Source organism: Staurois parvus, unplaced genomic scaffold, assembly GCF_062004578.1.
Source record: "Staurois parvus isolate SC_StPar_1 unplaced genomic scaffold, SC_StPar_1.0 ptg000013l, whole genome shotgun sequence".
NCBI lineage: Eukaryota > Metazoa > Chordata > Amphibia > Anura > Ranidae > Staurois > Staurois parvus.
The window spans coordinates 8,067,608-8,086,505 of record NW_028317809.1 but is presented as its reverse complement, the minus strand read 5'-3'; the positions used below and the strand labels follow the sequence as shown (position 1 = coordinate 8,086,505).

General features: G+C 38.5%; 1 protein-coding gene across 1 annotated transcript; it reads right to left on the bottom strand.

Annotated features, from left to right (window-relative positions):
- Window positions 1-7,561: 7,561 nt before the first annotated feature.
- On the bottom strand, window positions 7,562-14,169 carry PRDM8 (PR/SET domain 8). The gene is made up of 4 exons (XM_089675460.1): window positions 13,853-14,169; window positions 11,819-12,054; window positions 10,040-10,271; window positions 7,562-9,460 (listed from the first exon to the last, which is right to left on the bottom strand). Exons 2-4 carry the CDS (start codon window positions 12,044-12,046, stop codon window positions 8,145-8,147), a joined length of 1,776 nt encoding a protein of 591 aa, XP_089531586.1. The 5' UTR covers window positions 12,047-12,054; window positions 13,853-14,169; the 3' UTR covers window positions 7,562-8,144.
- Window positions 14,170-18,898: the final 4,729 nt, after the last annotated feature.

Here is an 18,898-nt window from a genome sequence, read left to right as displayed (position 1 = left end):
CAGAGATTACAATTCTCCCCCTGACAATGATTTTATCTGTTCTTCTCTCCAGATGCATAGTTGTATCTTTGTTCAGGCATTATACAGATTCAGCTTCCCCTTCCTGGGCTGAGATGCTGGCTCAGAGATGGCACAGTGATAAATCATTCTGGTGACAGTTCTTGGCTGTGTTCACAAATGTCTGACACAGATCAGCCTCTGCTGCAACCTCCCACTATGTGACCTGCTACAGACTTACAGTGATTGCTGGGGGGAGGGGACTGATGAAAAACTTCTACCTGTCAACAGCAGAATAACATCAACTGAACTGAAAAATAATGCTGTTGATGTATAATATGGCAGGTCAAGAGTTTATTTGTGCAAACTTATATACCGTTATTGGAAGGCTGCCATATCATGTTTATGGGGAACCTACGAGCCTACCTGGCTTTCAGTTGTCTGGGAAAATGTTAGTCTGACAAGTTAGAAAACTTGCCCTGATCATTACAGTTCTCCTGTGGGATAAACAAGAAAAGCAGCATCTACCGATACTATACATCTAATACTCATAACTTCTTCAATCACATGAACATTCTGCCTAGTGGAAAATTCATGTTCATGAACTTCCTGGCCAATCACAGCCCGAAAGTACAATCCTTGTTGCTTTTTGCATGGTTTTAGACTAGAATTTGCCAAGTCAGCCTCGTTAACTTATATTATATCATATGGGTGTTTTTTGTTTTATTTTTATGCTTTTGTTTACTATTTTATTGCTGGGAAGCTGATGGGAAGGATGATAAATGTCTAGCTCACTGTCTCTCAACCTTATTTCAGTTGCAGCTCCCTTTAAAATTCTGCAGAATCTGGGGGCACCATATTTTAAAATGTAAAAAACTAAAATGATACACAGCAGCATCCACACGTGGGATGATCAACATCACTGGTGATTTATTGTTACAAAGGAAATATACCTTTGCACACTGGTACTGACTAGTATGCCAGAATTTCTCTTCTCCCTCACTTTCTCTCCTTCATTCAGCTAATGTGACCCCAGTGCTGATGGCGAAGGTCAAAGTCCCCAGTGTCCTCCTTATGTACTGATGATGTTACATGTTGTTAGGATGGCAGTGGCTGGCCTGCATGGTGTCCAAGGTTGTACTGCTGCATGAAAAAAAATGTGTCTTTGTGTAGCAAAAAGACAGGCTTGATCCACTTGCTGGCTTGTTTACAATTTTTGGGTAATTTGGGGCAATTTTTCTGCATTTTATCAAGGCTCCACAAAGAACTCAAAAGGCACCCCAGGGTCCCATGGCACCCTGGCTGAAATAGGTCGGACTGGTTAAAATGAGGAATAGCATGCTACATTCCCCTAACCTTACTTTTCTGCATAATTACCTGCCTTAACAATAACATTTCCTTGTATACTTTGATTTAGCTATTGCTAAAAGGTATACTCCTTGATCAGGTCTTAAACATTTCATTAGCATGCAACCCCTGAGAAACCCTGTTATATAAATTAATCCCAACGTTAACTGACAACCAGAGGAATCTGGTGGGGTTTGGGTTTCTGGTAGTCCGGTAAATTCTGGCTAGAGCCTGAAGATATCCGTACCTCAACTTTGCTGAAGTTCAACAAACGTTAATTGAGACAATGGTCCACGAGAAGCTCACTTCCATCCTTGAAGACTCCCATGCCAAATTCCCAAAGGTTTGGGATCCCTGGATACTCTATAATGCTCATCTGAATATAGACCAAACCTTGCTTTCAGTCTGACATATTTCATCATCACCCCTATACACCCCTGCCACCGGCCTGTGTGGGCTCCTCCCTACTACCCTTCCCTCCCTTATTTTTGTGCCCATCTCAGGCAAACACTTCCATTCCCTTTCTTTTCCCTCTCAGTTCTCTCCTGTCTTCCCTCTCCTACTCATCCTGCCTCTTCTTGTTCCTCTTTCCTGTTCTAGTACCACTTAATGAAGTATCTGATGTCTGATGTCCCCCTCCAGCATTGTAGAGGTGTCCATGATAGCTAGCAGGGAGCTCTCCTCGTTGGAAGCATTTGTTTCCCACTTCTTTTGAATGAACAATGGAGTTTTTGCCTCTTTATGTCTCATGATATCTGGTTCATGTATGTGTAATGTGTTCTACTATTATGGTAGACCCTTTTACAGGTTGCACCTCTGTACTCCCTGTTGTTTCTTGTGCCTTACTGTATTTTCCTGTACTGTTCTTGAAAAATGTTCAATTCTTTGTGAAACAAAAGTCACACTTGTCCAAAATAAACACATGATGTAGATACCCAGAGCTAGATACAATTTGTCCCCACTGTGCCACCATGTCTTCACTCAAAATGTCTGAAATTAGACGTGTCTGTATTGGCCCACAGCATCTAACCAGGTTCAGACTTTCACACTCCAGTAAATAATTTCAAGCACAAATCTGAGCTTGTTGGGTCCCTATGGGGCTAGATAAACTGTTTATATTCTAGATACTTTATTTATTGAGGCCAAATACATTTATATTGCATTAGATGTATGGATTGAGCTCCCATATGTATCTTTCTCGATTATCCTCGCAAGTATCTTACGCATTTACTTCCCCAGTGGCTTTATATTATGTAAACCTTAACTGAACTCATATCGTTATAAGCTTATAAACATACTTTGTAATTATCAGATAATGTTCTAATTCCCTCCAGATGTGTGAAAATTTATACACATTAGATGACAGCAAGGAATACAAATTGACACGTGGGGACTACAGGATCACAGATCTAAACTGATGTTGTAAAATATGTTTGAATTGTACTTTATATTTTCTTTCTACAAAGCAAAGTGGAAAAGAATTGTGGTTCACTTTTCAAGGGAAGTTGCACTTTGAAAGGCATTTTTCCCCAGAGCTTAGTGAATGGGGTCAAACTCTGCTGACTGCCATCACCCAAACATCTGCAATCAAAGTTGACACATATCTTCCTTGCATGTGATTGGGTATTCTTTCCAAAGCGAAATTTCATCGTGTTTACTAAGTTCTTGGGAAAACACCCTTGCAAAGACAACAACCATTTTTCCTTTAGTTAATCAAAACCATATTGGGTAAGTGCACAGCCGGTGCAGTTATATGGTAGGCACTCCCTGCTCCCTGCCAGTCTTACACTTACCTATCTGTGATCCCGAGAGATATCCTACATTGCAGATCTGCTTGTTAAAATCCATCCAGCTGGGCCAGTGGATGCAGAGAAAAGGGCAGTTACACTTTAATGAACTTATACACACAGGGAAGCCTGTAGTGTAGGCAAAATCAGACCATACTCTGGCGTATCTGAGGTCAGAGAGCTCCATTAACAGAAAATTTGGCCCAACCAAGCATGAGGAGCTGAAATATTGTCTTAGCCACAACGGCACATAAGAGGAAGAAACAGAGTAGGTTTTTACTGCTCTAAAAACACTGCATTAGACCATTATAAACTCATGACCATTTGTAATTTTAGGGCTTTATGTCACAGTAGCACATATATTATTGTGGTATGTTTTCATTTGTATTGCTTTGTGTTCTGGATGTTGAATGGGACCACGCAAGACAAAATACAGCACACAAGGCTTTTTTACAATACATTGAGGCTAATTTACAGATGGAATTGAGAATCCTTACTTACTACATTTTTTTACCATTACTTCAGTTCAATCAGGCGACAAGCAATTTCTTGTTTAAATGTTTGTATTTTATATGATTGGATAATTGAAGTGAATATTCACACGATGTGTTGAGTGAAAATTCTCCAATCCTCATGCATTTTTCCCCTTTTTAAATTGGTAGTAAACATTGCTAGTACACTTGTACCACATGGAATATCTCTTAAGTGTGCACCGTTTAGGCGATATTCACTCTTTCTGCAGCCTGGTGCATGTGCTTTAAAAGGACGGCATACTCATGCAGTCTTTTCAGAGCTCTGTGCCGTGGTTGTGACTCCAGTGCATATGTGCAAGAGTGACCCCATCACGGCTTGGCCATTCAAACTACCACAGCCCACAAACCCAGGAGGAAGACCATGTGAAGATGGAAGCCCTGTCGGTGGTGACAGTGCACCGCTGAAGGCTTCATTCTAAGATAGGTATTTCATTATGTGCCAGTATGCGATGCATACTAGCACATTATAGTATTACGCGATGCATACTAGCACATTATGCTATTACGCGATGCATACTAGAACATTATAGTATTACGCGATGCATACTAGCACATTATAGTATTACGCGATGCATACTAGAACATTATAGTATTACGCGATGCATACTAGAACATTATAGTATTACGTGATGCATACTAGAACATTATAGTATTACGCGATGCATACTAGAACATTATGCTATTACCTTGCAGGACGATTTTTAATTTTTTTAAAATTTAGCTTTAATACCACTTTACTGATTCCATGATGCCCTATAGCAGAAATACTGCTACAGGGCAGCACAGGTGTGCAAAATCACATATATATGCCACCATTTGCAGCCTCAGCTGTCAATCACTGGGTCCTGGCCAGTGATTACTCACCGGCACCCAGTGATCGCCGAGTATCTCTGATGCGGGAGAGACCTGTGAATAAACAACACAGATCTCTACCCTGTCAGCTCATGCACACTGCTTGGTATGGCTCTGAATAGCAGAGCAATGCAAAGCAGTGTGCTTACAGTAAAACAGACACAGTCCACGTAGTAAAACAGCACACAGCACACAGTTAACCCTTTGATCACCCAACATGTTAACCCCTTCCTGCCCAGTACCATTAGTACAGTGTAAGCACTTTTTATTAGCATTGATTACTGCATTGGTGTCACTGGGGATGTCATTGACACCAAATCAGTTCCCCCCAGTATCAGAATGCCCACTGCAGTCCCACTATAAGTTGCTGATAAGCCTATACTAGTAAAAGAAAATACCAGTATATATACCGCCATTTGTAAACGCTATAACTTTCACATAAACCATTTAATTTACATGTATTGGGATTTTTTTTTAGCAAAGACGTACTAGAATACATTTTGGCCTATGTTTATGATGAAATTTGATTTTTAAAATTTTTTACTGGACATATTTAATAGCAAAAACTAAAAAATATTGTTTTTTTCTCAGAAGTGTTAGTCTTTTTTTCTTTATAGCGTAAAAAATGAAAAGCACACAGGTGATCAAATACCGCAGAAAGAAAGCTCTATTTGTGGGATAAAAATAACGTAATTTTCATGTGGGTGCAGCATTGCATGACTGCGCAATTGTCAGTTAAACTAACGCAGATCCATATTGCAAAAAAATGGTCTGGTGAGAAAGGAGCGTAAATCTTCTGGAGGGCAAGTGGTTAAATGCAGGAGAAAGTTTAATAATGTGGCCCTGCACATCAAGACTTTTCAGAAAGTTTTTTGAAAAAAGCAATGAAAATTCAGCATGCCAAAGGACTATCAAAGTGTCCTGGACACAAAAGTAATCACTGGTGACTGAAGAAAATGGGAAAAATCAGTCAAAATTATTTTCAAACTGGTTCTATGCAAATTATCTTTTTTTTTTTCCAGAAAATGTATACATTTGTTTACAGCACAAAGCAATTACAGTCTAAAAGATATCTGCTACCATTTAAAATGAAAACAGTTATAAATAAGGACTGATCCGACACCAACGTGAATGGGCCCAAAGGTCTAAAAGATACCTAAATTATACATTACTAATGTTCAGTCACTTATATTTGCAAATTAGATTTGTTAAACCTTCTGAATATCCGATTGTCCCATCCACTTATTATCATTTTAAAAGATTAATGTGCTCAGTGATGGTTTTGCTGTTACTGTTGTCCAGCTGCAAAGTCCTTTTTCAAGATCAACAACATAGTATTACTAGGCAGGCACTTGTTATTGAAAATGCCTAACTACCAGCTGAGAATTAGAATCTATAAATATGTGCTTGTAAGACTGAACCTAGAATAAAATGTTTTCAGAAATGTTTTCAGAAATTGTAATCTGCAGACTATGATGATTAAGCTTTCATCCACACTCATTATTTTTCCAACTCATACAGGGTTAATATCTCAAATGCATTGTATATATATGATGTATGATACATATTGCTTTCCGGTGCAATATGTTAACACTATTATCAGTGCATGTGTGAGCAATGTCAACCAGCAGATACATTTGTCAAGAGTTTTTAAAAGACAAAACATAACCCTTAAGGCTAGCCTAAACTGATAAATTTGCCTTATACTAGTCTAGTGTGATGTGTGTATTGGTGACTTACATAGCCATTACAACACATATTCATCAAATGTCTAGCACCTCTGATTGCAAGCATGGCATTACAAGTATTGCCCAATCTCTCTTTCGCTTCCTGTCCTATTTAGTCAAAAGTACATAAAAACATATTTTGGAAAAAGAGCAAAGCAAAACTGCAACATGAAGTAACCCATTACATTTCACTGAAGTCAAATAAATTGATACATTTTGTGTTTTTACCATGATCTGCAGTACTTTGTAGCTTACCTTATTGAATAAGCCTGCTCATTATAAACAAACCACAATAACATTTCATACGGGAGGTCCTTAAATTGAAATGTTAAAATGGCATAAACATTCTAACAATATATCATGCAGAAAAGAAAATAATAATAAAGAAAAATATGAGTGACATCGAGCATATAGTGCACTGTACAACACGTGGTTTTATTTGTTTGTTTTTTTATTGTTAGCTAAGCTTTTCTTATTGCCTTGTGATTGGTAAAATTGTTTTTTTAAGAAGTTTGGTTTCTCTAAGATCATACATATTCATATCTAATGAATTACTGGTTAATGTTGGGACTTTACTTTATCAAAAAATTTTTGGACTTACTTTTAGTTGTCAGTTGTAAAATACATGGGACCTGCTGCAGTCTAGAAATGTTACTATTGCAGAAAATTAGTAAAATGTAACAAATGTCAATTATTAGTAACACTGTCTTCTATTTCAATCAAACCACACATCTATTTAAACCAAAAGACAACAGTTTCTTTTTCTTTAGATGAAGTCCTTCAGCATGTTGAGAATGATGTGTTGAGATCTTTCTGCAGATCTGAAAAATGCTATTTTAGAAATTGAACTACTGGCACAAGACCTAGCCAACAGTTTTATCTAGTTAAGGTCATTCTAATAATATAAAGGCGAGAGATACAAGTGAATATCCAAAACAGCCCATCTCTGCCTTCTCTCATTTTACTGATGTGTGTGATCTGAACAAGACCAAACATTGTGTGCTGAGGACAGTGTAACACCACATCTAAAAATACAGATTAATGCAGCAAGGTCAGCACTATGCTAACCCCTTTGTGTCTACATGTTCATCTTAATGTAAATGGAAACAGACACATCATCATAAGATTTACAGTCAAGGGGATCAGATGTTGAATCACATATCTGAAAACGTGCTAATGTTAACAAGAGAGCCCGTAGCGAAAATGGGCACTGTCACCATGGACAGCCCTTGTCTATGCTCTTACTTAATAAATAGACTGCAGAGCTCAACTGCTGGAATTATCCCAAAAGAAATGAAGGTTTATTTTACCAAGCAAGTGGTTTGCAGAAAATAAAGCGATTTATTGTCAAAGCATTCAACATACTCAGATAAACTATACAGTTTAATAAAATCTTTTTTTTTTCCGTTAAGGGATAGGGGAAAAAGAAAAAAAAATAAGGTTGCAACTGGCACAAAATTACACTTTGTTTCAAAAAGAAATACACGTTGATGACAGTCTGTCTGAAGTCCATACAGTTGTCTGATATGGGTCATGCATCGCCTTGGTCATTGCAACGTCCACTGTAATATCCACACTGATTGTTCAGGTGAGAACAGGCCAGCAAGCTAACTATGTCCCACCCAAGTACTGTCCCATAAGGTAAACATAACCCTTAAATACATTAACATCTAAATCATAAGTGCTCCATAATTTAAAGTAGAAAGTAGACAAATGCATCAATATGCTGCAATATATATGACATTTTTTTAAAAAAAATGTACTCTTGGAAAGTGAAAATGCGTGCATTCAGATAAAGAAAACAACCCAACACACTCAAGGTAGGATCAATATGTCCATGACCCCGCGTTGTCACTGTGTGTGAGTCTTTCAAAGTTCTAGTAGCAAAGTTAATCAAAAGTTCAGTTGTGAGAGGTCATGTGCCTGGATAGGTGGTGACGTTCCCTAAAGGACTCGTTGCATATGGGGCACTTGAGTTTCTCCTCTCTCCTCCTCTTCACCAGGGGCTCCATGGCGTACTCCTTTTTGTGGTGGGACCTCATGTGATACACTAGGTCTGAGGTCATCCTAAAAGAAGCATTGCATTTGGCACACCAGTTTTGAGCTGGCAGGCATAGAGAGGTGAATGAAGGAGGCAATAGGGTAAGTGTAGAAGGCATCTGCAACTGGAGAGGTCCAGCTGAGCTCTTTGGCCAAAACGTGGTGGCAAAGAGGAAAGGACTTTGCTTTGGCAAGCTTCCTGGAAGTGTGCAGCTGCCATTCAGTTCAGGGCTTGACATCTTGACTGAGAGGGGGTCAGTCTGAAACAGCCTTGGTGGCCCAACACTGTCTCCATGGCAATCCAAACCTACCCCACTAGACACCAGTTTTTGTCCCATAACCTGCAAAGGAGCTACATGGTTGAAGCTGCTTCTAGTTGGCTGAGAAAAAGCACTTTTTCTCTCCTGCTCGGGGTTCACCAACTGGGCTACACTGGTAAAGGCACTGCCCATGGTAGGGCTGTCCTCTGCCCGATTTTCTGGCCTAACATGTAGCCTCTTGTCTTCGCTTGGACTGCTGGCATGGAGAGGAGATATATCTTTACCATCTGTGCTTGGATTATTCTCTTCAATTGCTCTTGAATTTTTTACTTCTACAAAAGCGCTTCTTTTGGCTTCTCCTGTCTCTGGGCTTGGAGGAGCATATAACTGTCCACCTTCATCCACATTGAAGTAAGAGTTCCCTCTGAATGACTGAGGGCTACACACCAAATCCTCTTTGGAAGAAGGCATTGGCCTGTCCAGAAACCTTCCAGATGGGTCAATCCTTTTGGATCTGGTGTCCTCAAGGTGGTCATCATACTTTCTTTTGGTTTTATGGAGACTTTCGGTGGTGCTTTCAGAGTCCTGTCTTGATAGATTAGACTTGGGTGAAGGAGTAGACCTGAAGGATGATGAGCAAGGGCCTCTAATATTCTCCATGTCCCTGGCCAAGTTATGAAAGTCTGTGGTGGGCTTGTGGTTCTCTTTTTGAGGCTGGTAAATTGACAGTTTGTTGTATTTGGGTGTAGAGATCATGGCGTTTCGAGGCTCTAGATCCCGTGGGTCCTTGCCTAGTTGCTCTGAGTTGGAATCTAAAGTGTGGAGTCTTTTAGGACAACGAAATCTCACATGAGCTGCATAGGGGAAGTCATACTGGAATCTCTGGTTACACTCCAAACAGATGAATTGAGATGATCCTGAAAGAAACAGAATTGACAATGAAGGTGGCATGAAATTTTACCAAATTATTCCTACAGCTTATTAACTGGAGTAACACACTTGGGGATACCATATCATCAAGAACTTGCTATCTATTCATACTTTTGACAGTTGTCTAGGGGAGGACATATATGTGATGACAGCTGAGTGGTGTGATCAGGCTTGTTACATTTTGTTCATGGAAAAAAGTTTACACAATAGCACAGCCATCATACCATTTTACTATTATTATTACTTTACAATGTATTGTTATATGCTTCTATTTTATTTATACTTTTAGATTTGCTTGGCCATCTGTGACTTCTATCTACACATATCTCTAAAATAAGATAATAGAAGAGGATTGGGAGAGATTAGGTCATTAAGACATGAATAGAAATAGAAGAGGAACAGAAGAATGGGAAGGACAGCTATTTGGATGAAGGAAGAATATACACAGGTAGGAAGGGAAAGTGACAGACAGCAGAAGATGGCAGTACAGACGGAGGGGGTGGAATTAAAGGGTGATTAAGGCGTATTAATGTCTTGCCAGTCACATTATAGAGTTATTTACCTACCCGCAGTTTTTGCTTGGCTCCTGCCAGGGTTGAGAAGAAGCAGATCTATCAGTTCCTTCCCGTACCAAACTAACAGCTCCTCATCTTTGGCAATCCTGCGCAGGGATCTGTAGAACAGTTGTCCGTTTTTGATGTAGGCTTCCAGATTTTGTTCTTCTTTGTTTCTAGCAGACTGAACCAGACGGAGCCACATCAGTCCCTCAGAGGAGCCGTTTGCAGCTGAAGTGTCCACCTGCAGAAAAAGGCAGGATAATGAAGTAGAAGAGGGTTAAAACGTCCCTCATGAGCTCAGCACTAGTCTTAGGGGATCCCAATGCACAGCAGAGCTCTATTATGGATGGAGACCATCAGAATGAATGGAAATCGTCTGCCCAGCTGAATCACACAGACCTGACATGACAGCCCTCCATATGTTCGGAAATTTGAAATGTGCTCTCACATGAACCAATCTTCCAGATTGTTCTCAAAAGTAGCAGGGAGCTGTTTATTTCTACGTCTGGAGATAAATTTGGTAAATCTGTGCTTTAAATAATACGTCAGCTGCCTTTCAAACATCAAAGATTTTTTTTTCTTTTTTTTTTATAATACATTACACTTGTTTTTTAAAATAACTTAAAATGCAACTGATGTAAGACTTTAATTAGCATTGGCTGTTATTACCAATTAAAACATTCTATTTGTTCACAGCAAAGTAGCCACTGCCATACTGTGATCTCTCTCTCTCTCTCTATCTCTCTCTCTCTCTCTCTCTCTCTCTCTCTCTCTCTCTATCTATCTATCTATCTCTCTATCTATCTATCTATCTATCTATCTATCTATCTATCTATCTATCTATCTCTATTACTTTCCTCATCACTACATTTTAGCTTTTTCTTTCTTTCTTTCTTTCTTTCTTTCTTTCTTTCTTTCTTTCTTTCTTTCTTTCTTTCTTTCTCTCTCCATCTCTGTATTTTAGCTCTTTGTCTCATTATTCTATCTATCTATCTATCTATCTATCTCTATCACTTTCTCCATCTTTATCTTGTAGCTCCGGCTCTCATTAATCTATCTATCTATCTATCTCTCTATCTATCTATCTATCTATCTATCTATCTATCATCTATCTCTATCACTCTCTCCATCTCTATATTTTATCTTTCTGTTTCTTTATCCCCCCCCCCCCTCTCTCTCTCTCTCTCTCTCTCTCTCTCTCTCCCCCTCTCTCCATCTCTATATTTTATCTTTCTGTTTCTTTACTCTCTCTCTCTCTCTCTTTCAGATCTACCTATCTATCTATCTATCTATCTATCTATCTATCTATCTATCTATCGCCACCCCATTATTGTCTATATCTATCTATCTATCTATCTATCTATCTATCTATCTATCTATTATCTCTATCACTTTTTCCATCTTAGCTAGTTCTATAATTCTCTCTCTCCCTCTCTCTCTTTTAGCACTCTGTCTCATTCTTCTATTTTTCTATCTATCTATCTATCTATCTATCTATCTATCTATCTATCTATCTATCTATCTTTCTCACTACCCATCCCCCTTTTAGCTGTCTGTCTATATCTATACATTTTTATCTGTCGGTTTGCATTTCTGTCCTCACCTACCTATAATTCTTCCTATCAAGTTTCTATCTTTTTCTAAGTTTCTACATTTTTTTATGGAAATGCAAGACGTATGCACAATGACATGTAACTTTTGGCAGGTGCAGAAGTTGTGGAATGGTTTTGGAATGATAGCCACCACCATTAAAAGAGAGGGTTGTCATGGTGCCATAGTGGTTCTTACCCGGAATATGTAGGGTACTGTCCTCTTATCAGTAGATTTGAGGGCGATGAAGGCTATACTGTCATAGAGAGAAGTGTGGCTCAGCACGCAGGGACCAAAGATGGCATTTTCTGGGATGTCACACGTGGTGTAGACACTTGTAAATATATCCGTCAGACATTGCTGAACAGCTTTGGCATCACCATCCCAAATTGCTTTTTGAACGCCAGTGTCATCCATGACTGACATAACCTAAACTGGAAAAAAAACAGAGGGGACCTAAATGCTTCAGTTCACACTATGACATACTGTATATTCATCTATACATCACCTGTATGTGTGTATATGTATATATATATATATATATATATATATATTTTTTTTTTATTTTTTTTTTATTTTTTTTTCTTTTTATTTTCTTTTTTTTTTCGAATCGCCTGCTCTCTTTACCTACAACGCATTGATGAACGAACAGGCACCCAGTAATTATGGAGATACCAATCAAATGGCAGAGGGGATCCAGCTATTGATTCTGCTGTCCACCCCCAGGTGTTGGCAGGCTGACCATAAGGAAAGGAGCTTAGGTGAACGCTCCCCTAGTCCTCCCAGGCATGTCTTCTAGTCATTAGGATGCTATCAAGAGTCTAGCGTAGTGTGACAGAAGAGCATGGAGAATGGATTTCAAGTGGACTGTCAATGTCACTGATTTCATTTCATCTAACCTTTAGCTCTAGTCTACAAGAGGGAACGTATGTCTGCTCATTATCATAATCCAGTTCCTTCCCTTTGGAGACTTTAATTAAAAGCAGCAAGCAGGGGCAATTATTATTATTATTATTATTGTTAATTTTTTTAAATTATTATTATTTTTTTTTTTTTTACATGAATGTACTTATTTATGGCTGGAGGTGAATGCCAGCTACCTTACTGTAGACTATTTTCCAGCTTTATCTGTATCTTATATTTTCCAGCTTTATCTGTATCTTATATTTTCCAGCTTTAATTGTTGCTTACATTTTCCAGCTTTATCTGTAGCTTATGTTTTCCAGCTTTATCTGTGGGTCATTTTACTTTGATTTTTTTTCCTACAAATGAGCGATGTCAATTAAATTGTATCATAATTATATATACATCTAGTACTGTCTTTAATTTCATATGCTAATGCACTATTAGTTTACCGACTACATTTTTTTTTACTAAAATACATTTACTTTTGAAAATCTTGCCGGTACATTTTTAAATTCAGTGAATATAAAGTTGTCAATGTTTTATTCTGTTTATTGTATATATAATACATTTTAATGTGAATATACTTTTAAATGGAAGACACGTGAATGGGTTTAGTTGTTCTTAAAGTGTTATTGGGAAAGCTAGTTTAGAACAAGACAAAGGGGTAGATTTACTGAACCTGGTGCCTTCAGAATCTGGCGAAGCTGTACATGGTAGCTAATCAGCTTTTACCTTTTAGCTTGTTCAATTAAACTTTGGCAATAGAAGCTTGAAGTTGATTGTTTTCTATGCAGAGTTGCATTTGATTTTGCACTCTCCAATTTTAGTAAATAAAAACCCCCAAAGTGCTATGTATAGTAGGTGTGGAGGGGGGTTCCTAGTGCACTGTACGGGCGGTCCGACTCTGCACTGTTCAGCTCTGTTTCAGCACCTCGGCATGGGACAGCAACCTCCGAAGGAGTCACCGCTGACTAGACTAGCCCTGCTCAATGAAGCTACTGTACAAGCTCAGGTTGGAGGAACAATTACCCACACAAGGAGGACACTGGTTGCCCCCCTGTCTCTTCTCCCAGCTCGGCTTGCTGGCTAATGATCTATAAACCCAGCTGCTGAGATTTCCTAAAAAAAAAAAACCCACCAGATGCACGAGTGTCACCAACCCATATATATCCCCTTAAAATGCCCCCCCCCCTCCCAGCCAGTTATTGTTTGCCTGGAAATCAAACACGTTTTCTTGGCTCAGCAGCTCCCACTCCTTTGTAGAAATCCTTTGTATAAACCAGATAAGAGGGGAATAATGAAAAAAAGGCATGCACTGTCACTTACCACAAAAAAAGTGTCACTGTATAGTCCAAGGTATAAGATATCCAGAAGGACTAGAAGGAGTTGTCTTCTCCTTGTGTCCCCCCAATGTAGGTCGTATTACTGTAGTATTTCCATGTCAGGAGCAAGACGTGCTTGTGTGCCTCTGTCTTTTGCTGGATGGCTAGATTGAGAAGCAGATGAATGGGAGGGGGGTGGAAAAAAAGGAGTAAACACGAGCAGAGAGAAAAGCGAAAGAAGGGAAGGAATAAAAAAAAGAGGAAGACAAGGAGTTGTGCAGATGGACCCGACGCAGTGACTGACTGGCACACAGACACACACTTTTTGTTTGCTGCACATAATCTGCCCAATGACGCGTGACAGCCCACCTCCCCTCCCTTTAACTCTTTCCAGCAGTGCCAATCCTCTCTCTCTAAGGCTCCACCATCGCCTCCAGCTACATCCAGCTACCTGACTTGCTTATGTATTTCCATTAGTGATAATGGTCACTGTTCTTATCACTGTCCAAATAATGGAGCTCAAGACCCATTGGACAAGAAGCTTGATGAGCAAGAACCTGCAAAAAAAAGAAAAAAAAAATACACAACATGTAAAAATAGTGACTCTCCTTTAGGACATCTATATTGAGTCCAGTAGGATGAATTAGGCTGGCCATACATTATACCATTTTTCTTGTACAATTTTCCTTTAGATTTACCAACACCACATAATATGAAGTCAAACCTAAACACTGTCAATTTGTATGCAATCAAGCAGGCCCTTGCACTACATAGTTGAAGGTAAATCTAAAGGAAATTGAATCAGAAAATTGTATAATGTATAGCCAGTTTTAGTCTTATTTTCTTTCTAGCTTGATAAAAAAAAAGCAAAATATTATAATTGTACGGGATAAGGACACATATAGTTGAATGGATAGACTACAAACATCAGTCTAAAAAACATACACTAATATGTATGTATATACATATATATATATATACATATATATATATACACACACACATATATATATATATATATATATATATATATATATATATATATATATACACTGTGTGTACTATATATACATAATTCGTAGTATATGTTTTTTGGACTGATGTTTGTAGTCCTTATCCATTCAACTAGATGTATATGTGTGTATATATATATATATATATATATATATATATGTATATGCACACACATACAGTATATATATATATATATATATATATATGTATGCAACACTTTAGGACATTAAGTGATAGCAGAAAGCTAATATTGTAATATATGGCAAGTACTAACTGTCATGATGGATATTATTATTATTAGTAGTATTATTATTATTAATGAGAATAATAATAAGAATAACAACAAAAATACCACTCCTCCTACTACTACTACTACTAATAACAATAATAATAATGATAATAATAAGTATTATTATTATTATTATTAGTAGTAGTAGTATTAATATTATTGCTGTTATTTGTATTATTATTATTATTATTATTATAGTATACCTTTCAATAGTCTTCATTAATTTCCATATTCCTGGACTGGAGACTGATATGGTTACCATTCTCTAGAAAGACCTGGCACTTTAGTTTCTTGGCACTAGAGTGGGTTGAGGATGTAGGTCAAAAAGAATACCTGATGATTATTTTATAGTGTTTGCTTGGCTTCATATGAACTAGCATCAAGTTTTCTCAAGTGTAATCTTATGTTAATGTATGATCTGCTGTTTCTTTTTTTCCTCTAATGGAAGGAGGTCATTAGATTTGAGTGTGCACTTTTTAAAGAAATGATAAGTCCTAGTGTTGCTGCCTTTCAGGGGCTAGATTTGCATTGCCTCCCCCACCAACACATGTCTTCACACATCTTCCTTATCGCATTATGGCGAATGGCACCGAGCTAGACTGGGCCTCCCCTACATGATCATAAAGAGGTAATTCTAATAAATTAACTAAGGAATGAGCAATTGAATTTGAACCTAGAAAAAATGATTGGTGCCACCTAGTCGCTTGTTTCCTGTACATTAGGGCAACGTCTTCCATTGTATTATTCTTCCAGGAAAGCAGATGAAATAATTATAAGCACAAAACTAATTTAGCAGAGATCTGTATCCATTGTATAGTAGTAGATACACTCAAAGGGTCCATTGCAGTCATTCCAAAACACATTGCTATCAATTCAGCTTGCAGATCGCCAATATTATGGCCGCATCCCGAGGAATCCTTTACAAAGGGCTGATATTAATTAGAAGGGACATCGCATGGAGGTGGATAGATCAAAGATTATATTCTGGTATGTCCTGTATTAAAGGGCAGATCACGTCTCTTTCTGATTGCACTTGTTTCTCAAATAATTAAATTGGTCTACATGCAGCAGTAACATGAAAGCAACACACTGAAGAATGATATAGTCATTTTTCCAAACCTTAAAAACATTGAAAAGCAGAAGATTGCACCAAAATCTATCTCACATCTATCTTCTCACAAAGGATGGTGACTTGTGGTAGAAGTGTATACAAATTCAGCTCTGTGTGTAACACACACTTCATAGCATCTTCTTACATCCATCTTCAAATGCCCCTACAGTGGTATTTAAAGGGGTTACATTTATTTGGGAGCCCATGCTCTTCTCTATAATAGCTCTGCAAATATGTATAGATCTGTCATTTAACTAGTGCAGATTTTCCATTGATAGAAAATGTGAAAGCCTTCCCAATAAAGCGGTAGTTTGGTCTAATGTGATTGTAAATCAAGCCCTTGTAACTAAGGATTAGTGGAGTACTATGTTTCCATGCACGATCACCTGTACTTGTTAAATACTGTATACTCAAAAGGGAGCAATAATTAGTCTGTGACAAAAAAAACAAAACAAAACATTTCTTATCATTGGTATCTTTTTGTTTCCCAATGAAATGCATGCAGAAGTCACCAGTCACATATGAAGTCTACTACTTACAGCAGAGCTATGGAGGGGCATGGGCTCAAACAAGGTAAGCTAAGGTCAAGGTAAGGTAAGGTCACTTCCATCACTTCTCATTTAACTAATTTGTCTGGATTTTGGATAGAAAGTGTTCCGTTTCTGAACTGTCAACTTCTTGCACAGATGTGATTTTAAATTAACAAATGAAGGGTACCTCTTATAAACCTTTGTCACAACTATAGGGTTCTTTGATTTATGTAACCGTCATTTTTTTAATGTCTTGGGGCTGAAAAGTGTTGTTACTTAGAAAATAAAGATCCTTATCCCGGTGAATTGGGGGTCTTCAATTATCAGTCCAGCAATAGATAATTTATGGTTTCTGAAAACTGAAAAGTGCTCTTTTCATGCAGTTGCTGTGGAACTAAAAGTCTCAGTGATCCCTGAGCAATAGAGACTGCAGTTTTTTTCCCTGTCTGTCTGCCTTCTTGCTCTGTGTAATAATCACTCTTTGGCAGTAGATCGTGCATATGTGTGAAGCATTAAGAGCTATTAGCTGTGCACTCCTCCTATTTCTTGCCATGTTTTCCAGACTTAAAACCCAACTGTGATCATTGAATGATAGGCAGTTAATCGAGGCACAAGTGGGAATAATGCTCATAAATGATTGCTGAGCTCCTCTTACAAGTAGTGGGGGATCTGATCACTTAGGATGACTATGTAGATCAAAGTTTCCCCACCGTTAATCTGACAGATATTCAGCGAAGATGAAATCACTTGTGTCCTGTAAAGAGCACACAAATGGTATATGCAGACTAGAAAGATTCACAGCCTTTTGTGATTCTGCAATGTGTTTCAAGAGCATTCTTCATGATGGATTTTACTGGGCACCAGCACATGTAAATATGGTTCATTGGCACACGCTCTTGTAAAAAGAATTAGTGCAGGAAACACATGCCATCAGTACATCCGCTGAGAAACATTCCTTGCACAAACATGTCAAGCTTGCAAACCTGTCCTAGCTGAATGCCCACACAAAGAAAGAAATAAGAGGCTAATGACCTTTGCCATGTCCACTTAACCCATTAACTGTCACTGAGTCATGCCTAGCCCTTCAGCCTGAAGCAATGCAACCAGTTAGACTTTCTCCTGTGCAAGTACAGCTCCTGGGTCACTACTGGTTACATAGGCATGCTGCTTAAGCCCAGAGACAGCAAGGGAGACTTATTTCAAAGCAAGATGTGTAAGGGGGGCAGAGGTAAAAGAGTAGAGGAAAGTACTGATAGACAATTGTACAAGTAGGGAAAAAATGTTTGATGGATTATAGAAGAAACAGCAAAGGAATGGAGTTAGAGAGAAAAAAAAAGAATAATAGAAGACTGGAAAGATTTGTATTTAAATTGTACCCAGATATTTAACTTCAGAAGGAAATGAAGTGAGAGAAATAGAGAGATAGGTGGTGAGCTATCAATCAAAAGAAAAAAAGAGAAATAATTAAAAAGGACAGCGAGAGAGGAAATAAAGACACGAGGAATGAAAGAATGGGAGTGGAAGGGGGTTAGGACAGAGACTGGGTGATGAGAAGAGAGAGTGGGATTGAGAGATGAAGGAATGAGCAAAAGAGAGAGGGAGAGAGAGAGAGAGAGAGAGAGAGAGAGAGAGAGAGAGATGGGGAAAGAAGAAAGGGAGAGAGAGCAGGGGGGGGGGGAGAGACTGAGAAAGAAGGAGCAAGGGAGGGTGAAAAGAGAGAGTGAAAAGGGGGAAGGAGAAAAGGAGAAATAGACAGAGAGAGAAGGAGAAAGGGAGGGTGAAAAGAGAGAGTGAGGAGGGGGAAGGAGAAAGGGAGAAAGAGACAAAGAAAGAAGGAGAAAAGGGGGGTAAAAAGAGAGCGAGAGCAGGGTGGAAAGAGAAAGGGAGAAGGAGACAGAGAAAGAAGGAGAAAGGGAGGGTGAAAAGAGAAAGTGAGAAGGGGGAAGGAGAAAGGGAGAAAGAGACAGAGAAAGGAGGAGAAAAGCAGGGGGGTGAAAAGAGAGAGAGAGAGAGAGAGAGAGAGAGAGAGCAGGGTGGAAAGAGAAAGGGAGAAGGAGACAGAGAAAAAAGGAGAAAGGGAGGGTGAAAAGAAAGAGTGAGGAGGGG

What these genes read in the sequence shown, in the direction of transcription:
- PRDM8 (XM_089675460.1), bottom strand. Translation starts at nt 12,046, where the DNA reads ATGTCAGTCATGGATGACACTGGCGTTCAAAAAGCAATTTGGGATGGT. An exon ending in CAGTACCCTACATATTCCGG is followed by an intron (nt 10,272 to 11,818) that starts GTAAGAACCACT and finishes CTTTTTCTGCAG; the next exon opens with GTGGACACTTCAGCTGCAAA. An exon ending in GAGCCAAGCAAAAACTGCGG is followed by an intron (nt 9,461 to 10,039) that starts GTAGGTAAATAA and finishes TGTTTCTTTCAG; the next exon opens with GATCATCTCAATTCATCTGT.